The sequence below is a fragment of the Corylus avellana genome, chromosome ca7 (assembly GCF_901000735.1).
Source record: "Corylus avellana chromosome ca7, CavTom2PMs-1.0".
NCBI lineage: Eukaryota > Viridiplantae > Streptophyta > Magnoliopsida > Fagales > Betulaceae > Corylus > Corylus avellana.
Genome location: NC_081547.1, coordinates 4,050,762 through 4,070,328, shown reverse-complemented (window position 1 = coordinate 4,070,328; position 19,567 = coordinate 4,050,762). Strand labels below are relative to the sequence as shown.

At 36.4% G+C, this 19,567-nt stretch overlaps 4 protein-coding genes across 9 annotated transcripts; 1 reads left to right on the top strand and 3 right to left on the bottom strand.

The window, feature by feature from the left end:
• Positions 1-681: 681 nt before the first annotated feature.
• LOC132186430 (bifunctional protein FolD 4, chloroplastic) lies at positions 682-3,908 on the top strand. The gene is made up of 5 exons (XM_059600404.1): positions 682-1,047; positions 1,543-1,868; positions 2,583-2,819; positions 2,911-3,078; positions 3,278-3,908. Exons 1-5 carry the CDS (start codon positions 852-854, stop codon positions 3,446-3,448), a joined length of 1,098 nt encoding a protein of 365 aa, XP_059456387.1. The 5' UTR covers positions 682-851; the 3' UTR covers positions 3,449-3,908.
• Positions 3,909-4,118: 210 nt separating this feature from the next.
• LOC132186428 (putative threonine aspartase) lies at positions 4,119-9,370 on the bottom strand. 6 transcript variants are annotated; one of them, XM_059600401.1, is made up of 12 exons: positions 9,243-9,356; positions 8,999-9,148; positions 8,751-8,801; positions 7,993-8,113; positions 7,696-7,780; positions 7,276-7,357; positions 6,963-7,092; positions 6,180-6,304; positions 5,915-6,078; positions 5,324-5,447; positions 5,150-5,254; positions 4,119-4,688 (listed from the first exon to the last, which is right to left on the bottom strand). In XM_059600401.1, exons 2-12 carry the CDS (start codon positions 9,140-9,142, stop codon positions 4,596-4,598), a joined length of 1,224 nt encoding a protein of 407 aa, XP_059456384.1. In that variant the 5' UTR covers positions 9,143-9,148; positions 9,243-9,356; the 3' UTR covers positions 4,119-4,595. The 6 variants fall into 6 exon arrangements, 3 of the variants coding, with proteins under 3 accessions (XP_059456384.1, XP_059456385.1, XP_059456386.1); XM_059600402.1 differs by having other exon boundaries at positions 9,248-9,356; XR_009440751.1 differs by adding an exon at positions 4,879-5,036 and having other exon boundaries at positions 4,600-4,688; positions 5,150-5,247; positions 8,999-9,370.
• Positions 9,371-9,791: 421 nt separating this feature from the next.
• Positions 9,792-14,279, bottom strand: LOC132188431 (phosphomannomutase-like). Its single transcript, XM_059602876.1, has 12 exons — positions 13,967-14,279; positions 13,344-13,430; positions 13,107-13,151; positions 12,939-13,005; positions 12,521-12,597; positions 12,063-12,098; positions 11,535-11,590; positions 11,356-11,455; positions 11,132-11,227; positions 10,918-11,007; positions 10,406-10,457; positions 9,792-10,035 (listed from the first exon to the last, which is right to left on the bottom strand). The coding sequence occupies exons 2-12, from the start codon at positions 13,410-13,412 to the stop codon at positions 9,977-9,979; spliced, it is 747 nt and encodes a 248-aa protein (XP_059458859.1). The 5' UTR covers positions 13,413-13,430; positions 13,967-14,279; the 3' UTR covers positions 9,792-9,976.
• A 527-nt stretch (positions 14,280-14,806) lies between these two features.
• Positions 14,807-19,111, bottom strand: LOC132186829 (phosphomannomutase). The gene is made up of 12 exons (XM_059600918.1): positions 18,911-19,111; positions 18,291-18,377; positions 18,055-18,099; positions 17,887-17,953; positions 17,469-17,545; positions 16,958-16,993; positions 16,547-16,602; positions 16,372-16,471; positions 16,147-16,242; positions 15,933-16,022; positions 15,420-15,471; positions 14,807-15,050 (listed from the first exon to the last, which is right to left on the bottom strand). Exons 2-12 carry the CDS (start codon positions 18,357-18,359, stop codon positions 14,992-14,994), a joined length of 747 nt encoding a protein of 248 aa, XP_059456901.1. The 5' UTR covers positions 18,360-18,377; positions 18,911-19,111; the 3' UTR covers positions 14,807-14,991.
• Between the last annotated feature and the right edge of the window lie 456 nt (positions 19,112-19,567).

Genomic DNA, 19,567 nt, shown 5'->3' with positions numbered 1-19,567 from the left:
ATGCCTCTGATAAATGGTTGAGGGTGGGCAACTAGAGTATATAAAAAAAAGATTCTACTGGGGAGTAAGGGTAATTTTTGGGGGTCGAGCCTCCCTCCGCCCTGCGACACTAACGTTCCTTTCTCATAAGGAAATCCTGTTTTTAATAACTAGAGAACATCTCTTGCAAATTAACTATGGGCAAATTATATTACCAAAAAAAAAAAAAACCTTTGGGCAAATTAGACAGCCCAAATGCTGTGACGTAGTAGCCTAATACAAGTGTGGTTTGATCTCGAGACACAAAAGCAATGTGTTGGTTTCTCCCCGTTGATCACTCGGGCCGAGGAGAATACATACTAGATACCTCGGCCAAGTCCAAATGGCTCAGGTGCCTCAACTAAACCTGTCATTTATGTTTCTAGCATAAACAAAGGGCATGCCGTTTCCTTTTCTATGGAAATTAACTCCCATTCCACAAGGAAAATGCTAAAGACCCAATTATTTTGCCTTATTATTTAATTAAAAAAAATTAAATGAAAAATGAAAAAAATGTGTGAAGCAATAATATATTTTTTGGTTCTTCTTTTATTTGGTATTTTAAAAAAAATAAAAAATAATATTTTTCTTCTTAATAATGTCATTTTTTTTAAAATTAAAAAATAAAGCAAAAATTGGCTCAAAGTTGAGCAAAATAATTGGGTCCCTATCGTCCTTCTTCCATAAACGCAAACCCGCTTTGGAAAGTGAGCTGTGTGTTCCAAGCAGGGAAACCGAAAATTCTCTCTGGTATTCTACACCCGCTCGCAGACACGACGTTGAGATTCTTCCCGGAACACTGTCCTCTAAGGAGAGCAGATATTTGTTATCAAATGGTTTCGATGATTTTCAGCGACTGTTCGTCCTCCGCGACCGCCCGGCTCCTCCCGTTGAGCCGCCAACACGGCGTCGTTTCTCTTAGCCGGTTAGCAGTGGGACGTCTCCATGTGGGACCCCCTGGCCGCTGCTCTCCGAGTTCGAGAACCCTCACTCTTCACTCCTCTACTTCACCATCTCCAGTCGTCACCGGTACGAGTCCCCTTTCCCTCCCTTCCCTTCTCTTCCGTTTCTGTTTGGTTGCTCAGAAAATGTCGGAAACCTTAGAACCTGAGAATTTTTTTTTTTTTTTTATATATATATATATTCCCTTAACACTGACAACGTTTTTGTCCTTTTCTGCTTTTATTCATTCGGGGCATTTTGTCGAATATGTGCAATGAATCACGGTTCTGGTTTCTCAAATTACTGTCTTTGTCAATAGTATTGTCTTTCGATGTTGAGAATTGGAGTCTGAAGAAACTGATATTTGGATAGTGCTCACTGTTTAGTGGTATATACTAATTAGTACCTCTTATCTGGAATTCACATCCAGGTATGTCAACAGTGGTTTTACTGCATTTAGTGTTGCCTATTGATCAGGCCAGTTGGTCGTGTTTGCCAAGTGAACATGCTGTAATCTCTTTAATTTATTTGTTGGTCTTTTAAGTCTCTTGCTCGAGTAATTATAATTGATTATTTGTACAGCATCAACGGCTACTGAAGCATCTGCTAAAGTGATTGATGGAAAATCAGTTGCAAAGCAAATCAGAGATGAGATAACTGCTGAAGTATCTAGAATGAAGGATGCAATAGGTGTTATTCCTGGATTAGCGGTTATCCTTGTTGGGGATAGGAAGGACTCTGCAACTTATGTACGCAATAAGAAAAAAGCTAGTGAGTCAGTGGGGATTAATTCTTTTGAGGTGCGTTTGCCAGAAGATTCCACAGAGCAAGAAGTTCTCAAGTTTATCTCAGACTTCAATGATGATCCCTCAGTTCATGGAATCCTTGTTCAGTTACCTCTGCCTTCTGTACGCTTCTAAATTGAACTTCTTATTTCCTTTGGTGAAACATGCTACAATGCAAAAGTAAATAGGAGTATGTTTTATACTGTAAAAGAAAGTCACGCTTTCTGTAAAAATTTTACAGTCCTCTTATCCTGCGGTCTTTACCAATATTTTGAAATGCCTCATAGGCTCTATAAACGCATGCTAATGTCTATTGGTTTAATCAGTAATTCTTTTCTATATAGCTGACACCAGTTAGTTGGGATAAAGGCTTTGTCGAGTTAAGTCTCTTATTTAGAGAAAAATGTGTGTTATTAATATCATTATTCCAGTCGATTTATTAGTGATTCTGTAAATTTGTATGCTCTATATAAAGTTTTCAAGGTTATTAGCCCTTTTTCTTTTTACATGTATATATGGATCTTATCATGTACATGTCTGTATAAAGTTTATGCTATGATACTATTGAGTTAAATATCAGGGTGTGTTTGGACTTCTGTGGATATTGTGGCCCATTGACTGTTATTGATTTGTTGAGAAAATAGTATACAAAACATTGTGAAGATGCATTTTTCCTTGGATGACTAACTGCCCTTTGACAGTATAACTTTGATGTTATAGAGTGTGCCAAATATTATATACAGAGATTTGTATATAATTTGTATGAACCCTCAAAATTATTTCTGCCTTTGATTCATGAAGAAACTGATTTTCTTGTCTTCTTGGAATTTGTACCAGCATATGAATGAGCAGAACATCTTAAATGCTGTTAGCATTGAGAAAGATGTGGACGGATTTCACCCACTGAACATTGGCCGTCTAGCTATGCGGGATAGGGAACCCTTGTTTGTTCCATGCACACCAAAAGGATGCATAGAATTGTTGCACAGATATGACATTGGTATCAAAGGCAAGAGGGCAGTTGTAATTGGCCGGAGCAATATTGTTGGAATGCCAGCTGCTCTACTGCTACAAGTGAGACTTCATTCATCCAAGCATTATTATTTGATGATTAGATTCACTTCTGTTCCAATGAAATCATTATGTGCGTTCTAAACATTGCTAGAGGGAAGATGCTACCATCAGTATTGTCCATTCAAGAACCAAGAACCCTGAGGAGTTCACAAGACAAGCAGATATTATTATTTCAGCTGTAGGCCAGCCAAATATGATTAGGGGCAGCTGGATAAAGCCTGGTGCAGTGATTATTGATGTTGGGATTAATCCAGTTGAGGTGTGCAGAATTCTGTGATCTTCTGCATCATAATTAATTACTTCTCTCTCTCTCTCTCTCTCTCTCTCTCTCTCACACACACAGATCTTAGTTTGTATTTTCCTCCCTCAAAAATTTGTGGAAGAGAACAGAAGAAATTACTCAAATGTCCTCAAGGTTACTCAAATTGCTCAGCTGGTCATGTGTGTGCGTGTGACAGGATACCAAAAGCCCTCGAGGTTACCGTTTGGTTGGAGATGTCTGTTACGAGGAGGCCTGCAAGATTGCTTCAGCTATTACTCCAGTTCCTGGTGGAGTAGGTCCAATGACAATAGCAATGCTTCTCTCAAATACTCTCACCTCAGCAAAGAGGATCCACAACTTCCAATGAATTTTTCTGAATTACTGTTACAAGGAAAGATGCCTCGTTCACAAATTCAGTTCATCTCAGCATTGGTTGTTTACATTTTTGAAATGAATTATATTAGAGTCTCTAGATGAAGTCAATAGGCGGCATCGTCCCTTGGTTTATAAATGATGTTGATTATGCAACCACGCAAGCGCTGGTTTCATGGGAGGCTTGGGACTTTGCAAACATGGTGATTAGGTTATTGCATCTGAAGTGAAAATCGGCATTTATCGGCTATCATCTACCCTTAAACAGGAGTGGAATGGTGTTTAGAGATTGCTACCATGAGAACTATCTGTTACATTTGATCTTACTGTAATTGGTTTGACCCTGGAACCAACTAAAAGTTATATGCTATGTCCGATGCTTAAATTTTGAATTATAGTTTTCTGAGCCTCGTGAGGCTCAGAAAACAGAGAATGTTGATGATCATTTTACTTTCTTCTCCGTTTTGTTTTTCTTTGATAGAGACAAGGTCACCCAAGATGGAGAATTAGTCAATAAATATGTTATATACTATACTCTCATCTCACTGGGCTAATGTAGCAGTGTCCATAAGCTTATATTGACTCAGTGAGATGTGAGTATAGTATATATATGGCATTACTCTTAATCTATTAGCATCCAAATTCTCACTTTACTCTTAAGAGAGTTGAATAAATATGGTCCTCATCCAATTTCCTCTATTAATGGAGATTGCATGTTATAAAACAATTAAAGCAATCACTATTTTAACATCTGTACATTTGCCGACAAACATTTCAAAGTAGGTGCCTCTAAATTCAGTTGAAAGTAGAAATATAATAGCCATTTGTAATGAAATTTTTTAATCCATCAATTGAACTCAAAAGCTTGAACCAATTATTTGTGAACAGCATCATCAAATTTTGCAGCCAGTCTAATTGGGGGACCCTGTTGTTGGTAGCACCTGTTCTTGACTTTCAATTCTTGGTCGGTCATTAGCTTCAGCAACCGGAGGCAAGAGCTATGTGAAGCAGCAAGCCAGTAACAGGGGGTCTTTGGAAATACCACTACCCACCAAACAGTGGCCGGATGATCTTAAGTTCCAATTCTGAATATGAATGAGTTTGCCCTGTTCTTCACTAATAATCCAGAAACAGAACAGTAGTCACTGCAATTTTTCACCCACAAGATCAATGCGTGCTTCAAAATGGTCTATCCCAGTTTTGCTTTGCTGTTTTGTACTCCTAAGAATTGAAACCTGAAAGACAATAACAGGAAGAAAATGTAGGTTCTGATTTTCGAATGGTTCTAAATCCATGTCAGAAATCAATTGAGCTTAATAGGCAGGCAAATGATGCAGCTTAATGTGATTGTTTATTCTCTTTTCTATTTCAATTTTAAGAAAGCCCACTACAATCGACTGAACTCTCAACATTCTTCTAACCTACCTCAGGAAAATCTTCTTAGTATCTTTGTAAGGTATAATTTCTTTGGATGATCACAGTGTAAGCCATTCATGGTCAAGAAACATCTTGACTGCCACTTGGCATGTTTGATGGTTTTAGGTCAGTTTCTACTAGTCCAAAGTCAAACGGGATTTATGATCCTGTATCACAGAGATTGATGTCAAGCAAATTTTCTTCTTCCTATTTAGGTTCAAAATTGATAGCAAGCTAGCAATACGAAATAAAGAGAGGTTAATTCAACATATTTTGATACCTTGGGCCGTTCCATAGAGTTTCCAAAATATCCTACTCCAAAAGACAAGGAAGAGTAAGAAGCCGCAATCTCTACAGCTTTGAGCTTTGGCAAATTTCCTGGAACCTAAAGCAACAAATAAATACATATTCCTTCCAGACAAGCTAATAGAAAAGTAAAAGTCAACAGCCTCACAATTATGGGAGCATCAGCTTGCACAAGTAAAATCCCAGCACTTCTATCAGTACCGTATTGACTGCTCTCTTGAACAACAGAGCGTAAAACTTTCATGCAAGCAGAGGCAGGACCAGCCTGTGATCTACATAATGAATATAACCATGTCAAATTCATATCATGCGCTTTACATGGATGATTAGTATTACAAAAGACTCAATTAGGGAAATGATAAAATTGTTAATGATTAAAAGCTGCCCTTTCTGTCTCTATTTATCTCTGTCCATCATGTCTACGTCTTGTAAGTGGCATGTAATCACAGGCCAATTTTGATTCAACTAGTGAAGACTTAATAAGTTAGATACTCAAGTGCAGGTATCATCTCATGTTTAAACCCATGAGAACAGAATATAACATCAACAACTAGATAAACACAGTTTAAACTCTGAATTGTGACTCACTTTGAAATTGACCTCTTCTTTTGGAGGTTTGAGACTACAACATAATAAATAAGCAAAGGCTAAATGTCGGCCGACGCTGATACCAAAAAAAGGTTCATGTTCAGGATAGTAAAAGCTATAACTGTTTTTTTTTCATTATAGAGATGCATACATTGATGATGAGACACAGCACTCCCGAGCTGCAAAACCTCTCATTAGGTATTCTCCTGCACCAGAAGCACAACAACCAACCATAAAAGGAGCCCCAAAGGGACCTTTTGAGGATGCCCAACAACCTGAGCCATACATTGCTGCTAGTCCCACACGCCCACCAACCTGTGTTTTTAATGAGAGACCAGTTAGATATTATCTACAATACTTGAAGAAGGCCGGTAAAGAAATACAAATGTATATCACAAGAAGCCTAGCCTCATTACCTTCAGTGCAATACCACCACTTGATGCCCCAGTTGCTATGTGACCTGCAGCGTCGACACAAATAACTCCGACAGTGTCCATGACGCAATCCTCTTCCAAAGAACTTGGTATACATGGTTGCACTTCTAAACCCAAAAGACAAATGCAACTCAGTCATAGAACCCCCGGGAGGGAAATCAAACAATCAGCAATATCAAAAAAATCCAATAAAAGTTCTATGGAGTCTTGAATTATTGATTCAAAACAAAAAAAGAGCTACCATACACGATGCTTTTACAAAATTGGTTAAAGCCCACGTATACTTGATAACAGAAACACATGATTAATGTAACTTTCATAGTCCACTTGTGAGAAGTTCAATCTTAAAAATGTTCCCTAATATAAGCTTATAGCCACCTAGATGCAGTATTATGCATATAGCAAACAAAGCTATATATATATGAAAATGCCAGGCAACATCACCAGAATGAAACTGATAGAGACATGTGGAATGATTTATGAACCTAAGGTTCGTCGAATGTGATTTGTTTAATGCGAAGTTTTAATTTATGAACTAAGTAATTTCTTGCATAGGGTAGGATTAAATCTAATATACTCCTAAGAAGCACCATGGACCAACAAAGAACACAGGTAAAATACCATGTGTAAAGCGGGAAGGTGGATAGTATTATCAGCTTCCCTTACCAGAAAAGGCAGATGTGCAGATAATGTTCACGCTACAGACCTTCACAGTTTTGAAATGGAATGAATCGCTCCTTGCAAAATCAAACTAAGATGGAATACCTGGTATTGCAGCAGTATCTTGTAGACTGCAAGAAATACCCACAGCAGGAATTTCTGTTTTAGCTTTGGCATCATCAACCATTACTTTATACCTTTTCCATTGTGCTTTTGCCCTTTCTGTAACCAGCCACTATTTCAAAATGCACAAGATCAATTTACCCATTGTTATAAGCAAGAACTATTTCTATAGCTGAAAGATAAGTGACTTTAAAAGGTAAACTTGACATATTTGACATGATATATGTTATCTACTCTCCTTTGGAGTTGGGTGAGAGGTTACAAAATTGTAGGTGAAAAAATAAAAGATATGGACCTTGTCAGCCTCGGCTATAGTTGCTGGCAAAGCAATGCCCTTGGACTTTGCCCATGTTCGAGCTCCTTCACCAACCAAGAAGCTGTGCAACATGGTATTATTTTTGCAGGAATAAGATTGAAGTAAAAGAAAAAAAAATGAAAAGAATTCAGAAGTTGAAATTAGTCCTCATGTTAGTAGAACATAACTAATTTTCATCAGAGTTTAACTTTTGTTCTTCTGATTAAATCATCTGCCATCAAACTATTAGCAAACTGATGTATCCCCAAGTGAAAAGTGACTATTTCATGAAGATTGATAATACATTCGGGGATATAGACATCTAGAAATGGACAGTAAAACAGATTTATGAAAGGGAAGAGCCATAGTGACATAGTCCTCCAACAGGTTAAAAGAGAAGCAACGTAGAGCAATCATTACATGGGAGGTATTCGACCCAACAAAGAAGATCCCATAATTTGATCCTTGGCCAATAAAGTAGCAATCTGGATGGCATTTCGAATGCCTGGTCTACAACATACGAAACAGACATTAATAACTACATTTTGTTTTCCATGTCACACGTGACATTCAGTAAATTTATGTGAAATGAAGATTGCAAACTAAAATGTAAAGCCCAATTTGTTAACAGAATCATATAAACCAAAGAAATTGCTGATGACACGTAACATAATTGGTTAACTCAATAAAATATCCAATGCATAGCATTATGAATACCTGGCACTGCCCCAACAGCCCCAAATGCTCCAGAATCACCATCCATAATACTGGCATCACATTCCACATGACCATCTTCTGTCAAATTGGAGCCTCGACCCGCATTTGTGCTAGGATCATCCTTCAATGAAATAGTGGTATCATTAAAACTCGCTAAACATGATATAACAGATCTACATGAAAGCTTACACAGCATCAAATGGTTCTCCTCTTGGTAAAATGAAAAGCCTCTAATCCTTCGTAAAAGAAAATAAAGAGGCAATATCAAATCATCTTGGAATCCAAAATCAGCAAACCAAATTAGAATTTCCTGCTAAACTTCCACTCACTTGCTATTTGAGGACCACATGTTTTGTAACTTCAAAAAGGAAAATTCCATTCTGCAACTTACTATATCATACCGAGTAGATTTAAAATTCTCCAAAAATTCTAAAGACAAAAGATGCTTCTGAGGAACCAAAGATCCTCTCAAATTCAGAGATCACACAATGAATTCCCATACTTGACATAACCTGCTCTGTGTTAACTGCCAAAATAATTCTTTCCCCAAGTATAAGCGGAAAAGCCTCTCGAAAATTGGTTATGCTTACTTATTGACACTCCAATATTCCGAGATATAATATGAATTAAGAATAATTACATCCTAAGCATGATAACAACAGCATCATACAATAAACACGCAGCCAAATAGATAAACAAATGAACAAACGGATACATATATACATACATACAGCGTATGTGGAAAGAAGAAACTATACCTCCAACACTTGAATAGCTGCAGAAACAGCATCTAAGCAACTGCCGGAGCCCTGAACCAAATAGACCAAAACACGTCAAGCATATATTTATAGCGCAATCAAATTCCTAGCTTTCAAATATTTTCAATTAAAGACACGATCATCGTCCTCATCAAAACCAAACATTTCCTTGCTTCGTCTGAAATATGCATGTTTTACAGAAGCAATGGAAAGTGAAATGTGTGTGTGTGAGAGAGAGAGGGAGAGACCTTGCGAAGAACTAAAGCAGCGGCGAGGCACGCGCGTTTCATAGCGGACCTGAGGGATTTCTCGTTGGAAGGAGAGTGATAACCCGCGCCTACGTGTACTGCTACGAAGAATCTAGGGCTTTGATCCTCTGCCTCGCAAGCCATGGAATTCTATTGTCGAGAGAGAGCGAGAGAGAGAGAGAGTATTTATCAGTGTATCAGTGAGGACGCAGCGGAAGAAGAAGAAGGAAGGTTCGTTTCATACCTTACCGTTCCAGGTAATTTCTTAGATGAGGAAAAACGACGTTTAAATGGAATATGAACGACAACTAGAACATTGGCGGAAAAGGGAAAACCATTTTAAAACGGTATTGTTCTTTTGGGTTCCTGAGCAATAGAATGCCGTTTAAATGAAGAAAAAATGAGCGTCGTTGCTCAGGAAAAACCCATAAAGAACAATGAGAAGCTGCTTTCTAGAGGAAGAAAAACAAGATCTAAAAATGGCTAATTAGTAATTACCAAAAAGAAAAACAACGATTAACAATACCAAACTGAGGAATTGCTCAGATAAATTTTAAGGATAATGAAAATTAGTTTTTTATTTTAATGATAAAGACAAAAATCTAAAAAGCTGCTTTTGTCATTTTATTTTATTTTTTAATGGACACATTAAGGTTTTTAATTTATATTTTATTTCACTTGAGCCCAGAGAAGTTGAAGGATTTCCCACTAGTTTTTGGAAATGACCCCAAAAAAAATCCAACATCTTGGGGAGATTGGATGAGCCCCATATGCCAAATAGAATGTAATGTAGTGAATGAATAAGAAATCACAATGTAATTGCTTATCAGATAAAAGCATGCATACATAGATATCATAGTTCAAGAATGAATTACAGTACTTCTTTAACAAAGAAAGGAATCCTTCGCCTAGCTTGATTACTCATACATGTAAATTACAAATGGCATAAATTTGGAAAATCAAAACGTTGCCCAATGCTCAGGGGTTTGCAAGGAACAGAGCTTTACACTGCTCCATTGTATCTTCAGGACTGGTAACTGAGAAAGGAAAAAACATACAGTCAATAACAATATGATACTACAAATAGAAACAACTGATCTTTGGATTCTTAGCAATCATGAATCAACCCATTCTAATTCACTGCATTTGGAGTGAATCCATATTTGTGTGCTTGGCACTTGAAACAAATTTTTGACATTTTCTATGTAAGATAAATCTTAAGACTTTTGGAAATAATGTCATCTTACATCCTCTATTGTCAATCTTGGTGTCACCACCACTTAGTCCTGTAATTAGTCCACATATGATGGGATTGTACATTTAGATGCTACTAAAAGGCAAAAATGGATGATTTTTTCAGTTCCAAAGGAGCCTGTTTATGTGTTGAAATTCAGATGTGGATCTCACCTGTGTGACCGACAGTTCGTTCTGATTCATAAATTTCATGGTCGTTCCCACCCTGCTCAAACAAAAAACCAGAACTCTTCCATTAGTATGAACAAAGGAAGAACAAAGTGAAGAACGGTAAATAATATAGGTATGAAAACACTACTAGTTGATTTCGAGAATAAAATTGTATGTGGCCAAGTACTTGCAGCAAAATACATACCTAAATGCCAAAAAGAGTTGATCAACCAAAATTTAAAGGCCACAGTTTGGTTTAAAGTATGAAAATACCACCAAGTTTCATAATAAGATTATCAACATTTTAAATTACAGGATTTCTGTACATGTAAAAATAAGAAATAAAGTGCGTGAACTCCTATGTCATGCAGGATGTATATCTACATCTCTCTTATGAGAGACTAAGGAGTAATTTGTCCAATATAACAGGATCAAACCATAACTCCATATTGGAAAGCAACAAAATCACTTATCAGAATAATCAAAAGAGATAATGATGAGACTAAAGGGTTGACCTTGTAAGTTTTGTCACCAAAGAAATGGATCTCATGAAAATCATCCAGGTATCTCAAGCAGTATGTCTTGTCCCAACCTTGAGGGAAAACCTGTTACAAGAATTATGCACCTAATTAGATTCAATGGCACTTCCACTTGCCTTCTGATTTATGGCCAAATCAAGACTCATCACAACATAATGAAGATAAAGTATAATCTTTAAGTACAACTCACATCAAAACTTATTTGTCCTCCTATTGAAAATGTCAGGTTAAGGTGAGCAAACTTCTCGCGAAGCATAGAAACCATTTTCGGGCAAATGTTGAGAACCTGAAACATCATTTTCATGTGTTTTTCCACATTGCATACCCAAACGCATAAAAGTTATTCTATGATAACAGAATAATTTAGAATTTGATATTTTGGGGGGGAAACAAAAAGAACCAAAGATTCTTTACCTTGTCATACTTTTCAAATTCATCCCTTTCTTCTTGGCTGCAGTTTCTCCCAATTGGTGATACATTGATCATGCCACTTCGGAACTCTATAAATGTTCCCCTAAAAACGTATATAAAAAGGAAATCTTACGAAGCTTAAAATACACACACGAACATATTTAGGCTTTCATAACACTAACCTTTTTATAGGGATATCCAAGTCAGCAATATAATGGAGTGTAAAATTGATAAATTCCTGCACATTTTCAATCCATCAGGACAAGGAATTGATAAATATAGTATGCTAGAAAATGTTTTGTACAGAGTTTTAGTCTACCATACAACTCTATAACCTACACCCATAGCCATTCTCACTATCCATTATTACTATAGGCTCGCAGAAGAACAACTAATAAGATGCTTCTAGTCATTGTTCTTCTAGCTAGTCGTTTTCCTTGTATACTCCATGTGTACTAGGGTTGCGCCCCTCTGCGCTTTTGATATATAAACATTACTTATCAAAAAAAGAAGAAGATGCTTTTAGTCATTGTTGATGAGTTCTTTGCATGCAAGCAAGCATGTATGGGAGAAATTAACTGTTCTAGTCCCTGAAAATGTAAAGACAAGTGCAAGAGACCCATCCTAGGTATCCTAAGAGTATAAAACATTGGGCATTTTCCAAATAAGAAACTGAACAGTTCGTTTATTTAACACAGGAAGGTCATTACCTTGAGTTTCTCTTCTCCAAGAAATGTCTTTAAGCTCTGGACAAATGAAGAAACAAAACCCATCAAGGTAATATATATCAAACTAAGAAACAAGGATACAAAAGATAATAAAATTTTGTTACAACTCCCAAGGAAACAATTTATAGTTGGCAAGCACCTTAAAGGCCAAAACCAACCCAAAGGCATTTTCAAACTTAGGTAATGTGTAATAACAAAATGACCAGGAGGTGATACATAATTGTCCAGAATAACAAACACTTCCATGGGGGATGTACACAGTGGGTCAGCAAAGGACTAGTATACAAGAATCAATTGCTTTTTGAAGTTTAGCATACCAAGTTAAATAAAACCATCTTGACACTTCTAGCTCAAGTCTCTTGTGGATATATAAATTTATAAACATCAGTTACAAATGTTACTGCTTTCTTTGTATTCTGGGTTTATGCTGTAAACAGTACCTGGGTGTCAATAAGCTTCCCATCTTTATGAGCCACAAGACCATTCTCAGAAAATACATAATCGTAGTCATCAATAACTGCAAAGAGAAAAGAGACACTTAATAGTATAGTCATGTACATATGAAAAATTGTGAAGTAGACAACTGCATTTGGCCCTGATTTTGAGAACTATTGAAAACCAATCAGATAATGCTTATAAAGGTTAGACTTGAAACTCATTTATAATCCATAGAAAAGATAATGCTTGATTGTCAAGGTTCATGACGAATATTCACATGAAAAATACATTTGAAAGCTAAGAACCAAAGTATATTTTTAGATCATGTTGAAACAAATGGAATAATCAAACAGATTTTGGGTTCCTACCTTATTTCACTTTCTCTTATGAGCCAATGACTAAGAGCTAGATAGAGCAAACCTGTCTTCCCAAGCTGCTCTGATATTTTAGTAAGGTCAGATCCTCCCACGACTCCGACTGTCACAACCTGCAGCCAGAAATATCTCTCATCAACTGCCTTCTGAATGTTGGTAAAAGAGAATACAATAAAGAGTCCCATAAAATCCCCTCTTATAGCTAAGCAATTACCTTTCGAAGTTCCCGCATGAATTCTAACAGCTTTGGAATGGCCACCTAGCATTTGAGTGGAAAAAGTTGCATCAAAGACAATTTCAAGTGGATACATGGAAATGTTAGTTTCATGGAATAAATCTAAGAAATAACAACTTGCTTACATATATCCTATGCTGCTGTGACCATAATAACATAAACAATACAATGGAACAAAATTAACAAACAAAATGAATAAGAGAAGAAAATCAGTACCTTTCTTGGAGCAGTAAGGGTCCCATCCATATCAAATAAAGCAATTAAACCAGGTTTCCTGATGGCCATTTCGCTCAAGATATTTTTCTGCAACACCAAATCCACAATATCACAATGCTTCCAACAAAAACTTAACAAACTAGCTCCTCTAAAACTTTCTGAGAAATTAAATCTCCATTTACAATATCCCAAAAGGTCTCGAAGTACATTACAATCTATCTACAACCCATTTGAGCTACAATCCCAAAGGTCTATCTTTCCATCATTGTGGATGGTAATTTTATACCGAACCATCGAAGAAAACAAATCAAATGCGCAGCTGAGTTTGGCAGCAAGCACCTAATGCTCGGACTGGAATTCAAAGTGGAATTCCAAATCTGGTTTGGTTTCTGAACTCAGGTCCTACTCATTAAACCCAGAAGAACAATTCCACAGCAAAACGAGACTTCCAAATCCCACAGAATTGGAATTCCAAACCGAAGAAAACAAAAGAGAGAGAGAGAAAAAGAAAACATTTGCATTCAGTTCAAAATAAATGGCAGATTCAAGCTCCAAGCTAAGAATTAGTAGTTACACAATGAAATAATCAAGTGAATAAACAAAATGGAAAATAGTTAACTTGCCTGCTTCAATAAATGAAACTTTAAGCTCAGAATTTGAAGCAGATCTTTAAGCGCGGAAGTGGGGAGTCCCGGGGGATTATATAAATTGTTGAAGGGGTAGCTTGAGAAGTGAGGGTCTTTTGATCTAGGGACTGGGATCTTTGACAAGCTGCGAAACTACATACTATCTGGGTGCTGTACAAGGATAAATCAGATTCGTTCACGTGTAACGGTCAAAGGTCAAGAAACTGCAGACGTCAGATCGTTTATTACGAAGAGATTTCTCTCCCTCTCTCTCTCTTTTTCAAGGGCAAAGTGGGCTAGACATGGCATGAGGGACGCATAAGGGAAGGATATGTTTCAACATAGGTCCAAGATTCTTTCTTTAAATAAATGTAAGGTTATAGATTCGGTGTCTTCTCTATGATCTTTTGGGTCTCCCTTCTTTGTGGGTTTGTTTTAGAATGCCGTTTAAATGAAGAAACCCATAAAGAACAATGAGAAGCTGCTTTCTAGAGGAAGAAAAACAAGATCTAAAAATGGCTAATTAGTAATTACCAAAAAGAAAAACAACGATTAACAATACCAAACTGAGTAATTGCTCAGATAAATTTTAAGGATAATGAAAATCAGTTTTTTATTTTAATGATAAACACAAAAATCTAAAAAGCCGCTTTTGTCATTTTATTTTATTTTTTAATGGACACATTGAGGTTTTTAATTTATATTTTATTTCACTAGAGCCCACAGAAGTTGAAGGATTTCCTACTAGTTTTTGGAAATGATACCACCCCAAAAAAAAAAATCCAACATCTTGGGGAGATTGTATGAACCCCATATGCCAAACAGAATGTACTGTAGTGAATGAATAAGAAATCACAATGTAATTGCTTATCAGATAAAAGCATGCATACATAGATATCATAGTTCAAGAATGAATTACAGTACTTCTTTTACAAAGAAAGGAATCCTTCGCCTAACTTGATTATTCATACATGTAAATTACAAATGGCATAAATTTGGAAAATCAAAAAGTTGCCCAATGCTCAGGGATTTGCAAGGAACAGAGCTTTACACTGCTCCATTGTATCTTCAGGACTGGTAACTGAGAAAGGAAAAAACATATAGTCAATAACAATATGATAATACAAATAGAAACAACTGATCTTTGGATTCTCAGCAATCATGAATCAACCCGTTCTAATTCACTGCATTTGGAGTGAATCCATTTTTGTGTGCTTGGCACTTGAAACAAATTTTTGACATTTTCTATGTACGATAAATCTTAAGACTTTTGGAAATAATGTCATCTTACGTCCTCTATTGTCAATCTTGGTGTCACCACCACTTAGTCCTGTACTTAGTCCACATATGATGGGATTGTGCATTTAGATGCTACTAAAAGGCAAAAATGGATGATTTTTCACTTCCAAAGGAGCCTGTTTATGTGTTGAAATTCAGATGTGGATCTCACCTGTGTGACCGACAGTTCGTTCTGATTCATAAATTTCATGATCGTTCCCACCCTGCTCAAACAAAAAACCAGAACTCTTCCATTAGTATGAACAAAGGAAGAACAAAGTGAAGAACGGTAAATAATACAGGTATGAAAACACTACTGGTCGATTTCGAGACTAAAATTATATGTGGCCAAGTACTTGCAGCAAAATATATATCTAAATGCCAAAAAGAGTTGATCAACCAAAATTTAAGGGGCCACAGTTTGGTTTAAAGTAAGAAAATACCACCAAGTTTCATAATAAGATTATCAACATTTTGAATTACAGGATTTTTATATATGTACAAATAAGAAATAAAATGCGTGAACTCCTATGTCATGCAGGATGTATATCTACATCTCTCTTATGAGAGACTAAGGAGTAATTTGTCCAATATAACAGGATCGAACCATAACTCCATATTGGAAAGCAACAAAATCACTTATCAAAATAATCAAAAGAGATAATGATGAGACTAAAGGGCTGACCTTGTAAGTTTTGTCACCAAAGAAATGGATCTCATGAAAATCATCCAGGTATCTTAAGCAGTATGTCTTGTCCCAACCTTGAGGGAAAACCTGTTACAAGAATTATGCACCTAATTAGATTCAATGGCACTTTCACTTGCCTTCTGATTTATGGCCAAATCAAGACTCATCACAACATAATGAAGATAAAGTATAATCTTTAAGTACAACTCACATCAAAACTTATTTGTCCTCCTATTGAAAATGTAAGGTTAAGGTGAGCAAACTTCTCACGAAGCACAGAAACCATTTTCGGTCGAATGTTGAGAACCTGAAACATCATTTTCATGTGTTTTTCCACATTGCATACCCAAACGCATAAAAGTTAATTCTATGATAATAGAATAATTTAGAATTTGATATTTTGGGGGGGAAACAAAAAGAACCAAAGATTCTTTACCTTGTCATACTTTTCAAATTCATCCCTTTCTTCTTGGCTGCAGTTTCTCCCAATTGGTGATACATTGATCATGCCACTTCGGAACTCTATAAATGTTCCCCTAAAAACATATATAAAAAGAAAATCTTACCAAGCTTAAAATACACACACAAACATACTTAGGCTTTACACTAACCTCTTTATAGGGATATCCAAGTCAGCAATATAATGGAGTGTAAAATTGATAAATTCCTGCACAATTTCAATCCATCAGGAGAAGGAATTGATAAATATGGTATGCTAGAAAATGTTTTGTACAGAGTTTTAGTCTACCATACAACTCTATAACCTACACCCATAGCCATTCTCACTATCCATTATTACTATAGGCTCGCAGAAGAACAACTAATAAGATGCTTCTAGTCATTGTTGATGAGGTCTTTGCATCCAAGCAAGCATGTATGGGAGAAATTAATTGTTCTAGTCACTGAAAATGTAAGGACAAGTGCAAGAGACCCATCCCAGGTGTCCTAAGAGTATAAAACATTGGGCATTTTCCAAATAAGAAACTGAACAGTTCGTTTATTTAACACAGGAAGGTCATTACCTTGAGTTTCTCTTCTCCAAGAAACGTCTTTAAGCTCTGGACAAATGAAGAAACAAAACCCATTAAGGTAATATATATCAAACTAAGAAACAAGGATGCAAAAGATAATAAAGTTTTGTTATAACTCCCAAAGAAGCAATTTATAGTTGGCAAGCACCTTAAAGGCCAAAACCAACCCAAAGGCATTTTCAAACTTAGGTAATGTGTAATAACAAAATAGGAGGTGATACATAATTGTCCAGAATAACAAACACTTCCATGGGGGATGTACACAATGGATCAGCAAAGGACTCTTTTTTTCTGAGCAAATTACAAGTCAAAGGGAAGGGTTAAAGGTCAGCAAAGGACTAGTATACAAGCATCAATTGCTTTTTGAAGTTTAGCATACCAAGTTAAATAAAACCATCTTGACACTTCTAGCTCAAGTCTCTTGTGGATATCTAAATTTATAAACATCAGTTACAAATGTTACTGCTTTCTTTGTATTCTGGGTTTGTGCAGTAAACAGTACCTGGGTGTCAATAAGCTTCCCATCTTTATGAGCCACAAGACCATTCTCAGAAAATACATAATCGTAGTCATCAATAACTGCAAAGAGAAAAGAGACACTTAATAGTATAGTCATGTACATATGAAAAATTGTGAAGTAGACAACTGCATTTGGCCCTGATTTTGAGAACTATTGAAAACCAATCGGATAATGCTTATAAAGTTTAGACTTAAAACTCATTTATAATCCATAGAAAAGATAATGCTTGATTGTCAAGGTTCATGACGAATATTCACATGAAAAATGCATTTGAAAGCTAAGAACCAAAGTATATTTTTAGATCATGTTGAAACAAATGGAATAATCAAACAGATTTTGGGTTCCTAGCTCATCTCACTTTCTCTTATGAGCCAATGACTAAGAGCTAGATCGAGCAAACCTGTCTTCCCAAGCTGCTCTGATATTTTAATAAGGTCAGATCCTCCCACGACTCCGACTGTCACAACCTGCAGGCAGAAATATCTCTCATCAAATGCCTTCTTAGTGTTGGTAAAAGAGAATACAAGAAAGAGTCCCATAAAATCCCCTCTTATAGCTAAGCAATTACCTTTCGAAGTTCCCGCATGAATTCTAACAGCTTTGGGGTGACCACCTAGCATTTGAGTGGAAAAAAGTTGCATCAAAGACAATTTCAAGCGGATGCATGGAAATGTTACTTTCATGCAATAAATCTAAGAAACAACAACTTGCTTACATATATCCTATGCTGCTGTGACCATAATAATATAAACAATAATGGAACAAAATTAACAAACAAAATGAATCAGAGAAGAAAATCGGTACCTTTCTTGGAGCAGTAAGGGTCCCATCCACATCAAATAAAGCAATTAAACCAGGTTTCCTGATGGCCATTTCGCTCAAGATATTTTTCTGCAACACCAAATCCACAATATCACAATGCTTCCAACAAAAACTTAACAAACTAGCTCCTCTAAAACTTTCTGAGAAATTAAATCTCCATTTACAATATCCCAAAAGGTCTCGAAGTACATTACAATCTATCTACAACCCATTTGAGCTACAATCCCAAAGGTCTATCTTTCCATCATTGTGGATGATAATTTTATACCGATCCATCGAAGAAAACAAATCAAATGCGCAGCCGAGTTTGGCAGCAAGCACCTAATGCTCGGACTGGAATTCAAAGTGGAATTCCAAATCTGGTTTGGTTTCGGAACTCAGGTCCTACTCATTAAACCCAGAAGAACAATTCCACAGCAAAACCCAGACTTCCAAATCCCACAGAATTGGAATTCCAAACCGAAGAAAACAAAACAGAGAGAAAAAGAAAACATTTGCATTCAGTTCAAAATAAATGGCAGATTCAAGCTCCAAGCTAAGAATTAGTAGTTACACAATCAAATAATCAAGTGAATAAACAAAATGGAAAATAGTTAACTTGCCTGCTTCAATAAATGAAACTTTAAGCTCAGAATTTGAAGCAGATCTTTAAGGGCGGAAGTGGGGAGTCCCGGGGGATTATATAAATTGTTGAAGGGATAGCTGGAGAAGTGAGGGTCTTTTGATCTAGGGACTGGGAGCGTTGACAAGCTGGGTGCTGTAAAAGGATAAATCAGAGTCGTCCACGTGTAACGGTCTAAGGTCAAGAAATTCCAGACGTCAGATCGTTTATTACGATGAGATTTCTCTCTCTTTTTCAAGGGCAAAGTGGGCAAGACATGGCATGAGGGAGGCATGAGGGAGGGATATGTTTTCAACATAGGTCCAAGATTCTTTCTTTAAATAAATATAAGGTTATTGATTCGGTGTCTTCTCTATGATCTTTTGGGTCTCTGTTTTTTTGGGTTTGATTTAGATCTAGTTTGTAAATGTAGATTTAGATTTAGTTTCTAAACTTAGATTTGATCGTTTTTATCCGCCAAGGTAGGTCTTCTTAAGGATGTCTAGGAAGTCTTTTTTTTTTTGTGTCCTGGCCTTTGGATTGATGATGTGAATTGTTTCTTGACTTTTGGGCTGAAAAAGGAGTAGATCGATGTGGGGGTTTATCTCTCATGGCTGAATTTTTAGTTTTTTTTGTTTTTTTTTGACCTTTTGTGTTT

Excerpts from the sequence above, each read along its gene's own strand:
- LOC132186829 (XM_059600918.1), bottom strand. The coding sequence starts at position 18,359 with ATGGCCATCAGGAAACCTGGTTTAATTGCTTTATTTGATGTGGATGGG. Across the intron at positions 16,994-17,468 it reads GGAAGCTTATTGACACCCAG|AGCTTAAAGACGTTTCTTGG; the intron begins GTACTGTTTACT and ends TCATTTGTCCAG. Across the intron at positions 15,472-15,932 it reads TTGGTGACAAAACTTACAAG|GGTGGGAACGATCATGAAAT; the intron begins GTCAGCCCTTTA and ends TTGTTTGAGCAG.
- LOC132188431 (XM_059602876.1), bottom strand. The coding sequence starts at position 13,412 with ATGGCCATCAGGAAACCTGGTTTAATTGCTTTATTTGATATGGATGGG. Across the intron at positions 13,152-13,343 it reads CCCTTACTGCTCCAAGAAAG|GTGGCCATTCCAAAGCTGTT; the intron begins GTACTGATTTTC and ends CTCAAATGCTAG. Across the intron at positions 11,008-11,131 it reads GAGGACAAATAAGTTTTGAT|GTTTTCCCTCAAGGTTGGGA; the intron begins GTGAGTTGTACT and ends TTCTTGTAACAG.
- LOC132186430 (XM_059600404.1), top strand. The coding sequence starts at position 852 with ATGGTTTCGATGATTTTCAGCGACTGTTCGTCCTCCGCGACCGCCCGG. Across the intron at positions 2,820-2,910 it reads CAGCTGCTCTACTGCTACAA|AGGGAAGATGCTACCATCAG; the intron begins GTGAGACTTCAT and ends AAACATTGCTAG. Across the intron at positions 3,079-3,277 it reads TTGGGATTAATCCAGTTGAG|GATACCAAAAGCCCTCGAGG; the intron begins GTGTGCAGAATT and ends TGCGTGTGACAG.
- LOC132186428 (XM_059600401.1), bottom strand. The coding sequence starts at position 9,142 with ATGGCTTGCGAGGCAGAGGATCAAAGCCCTAGATTCTTCGTAGCAGTA. Across the intron at positions 7,358-7,695 it reads TTGGGTCGAATACCTCCCAT|CTTCTTGGTTGGTGAAGGAG; the intron begins GTAATGATTGCT and ends CATGTTGCACAG. Across the intron at positions 7,093-7,275 it reads CTATAGCCGAGGCTGACAAG|TGGCTGGTTACAGAAAGGGC; the intron begins GTCCATATCTTT and ends ATTTTGAAATAG.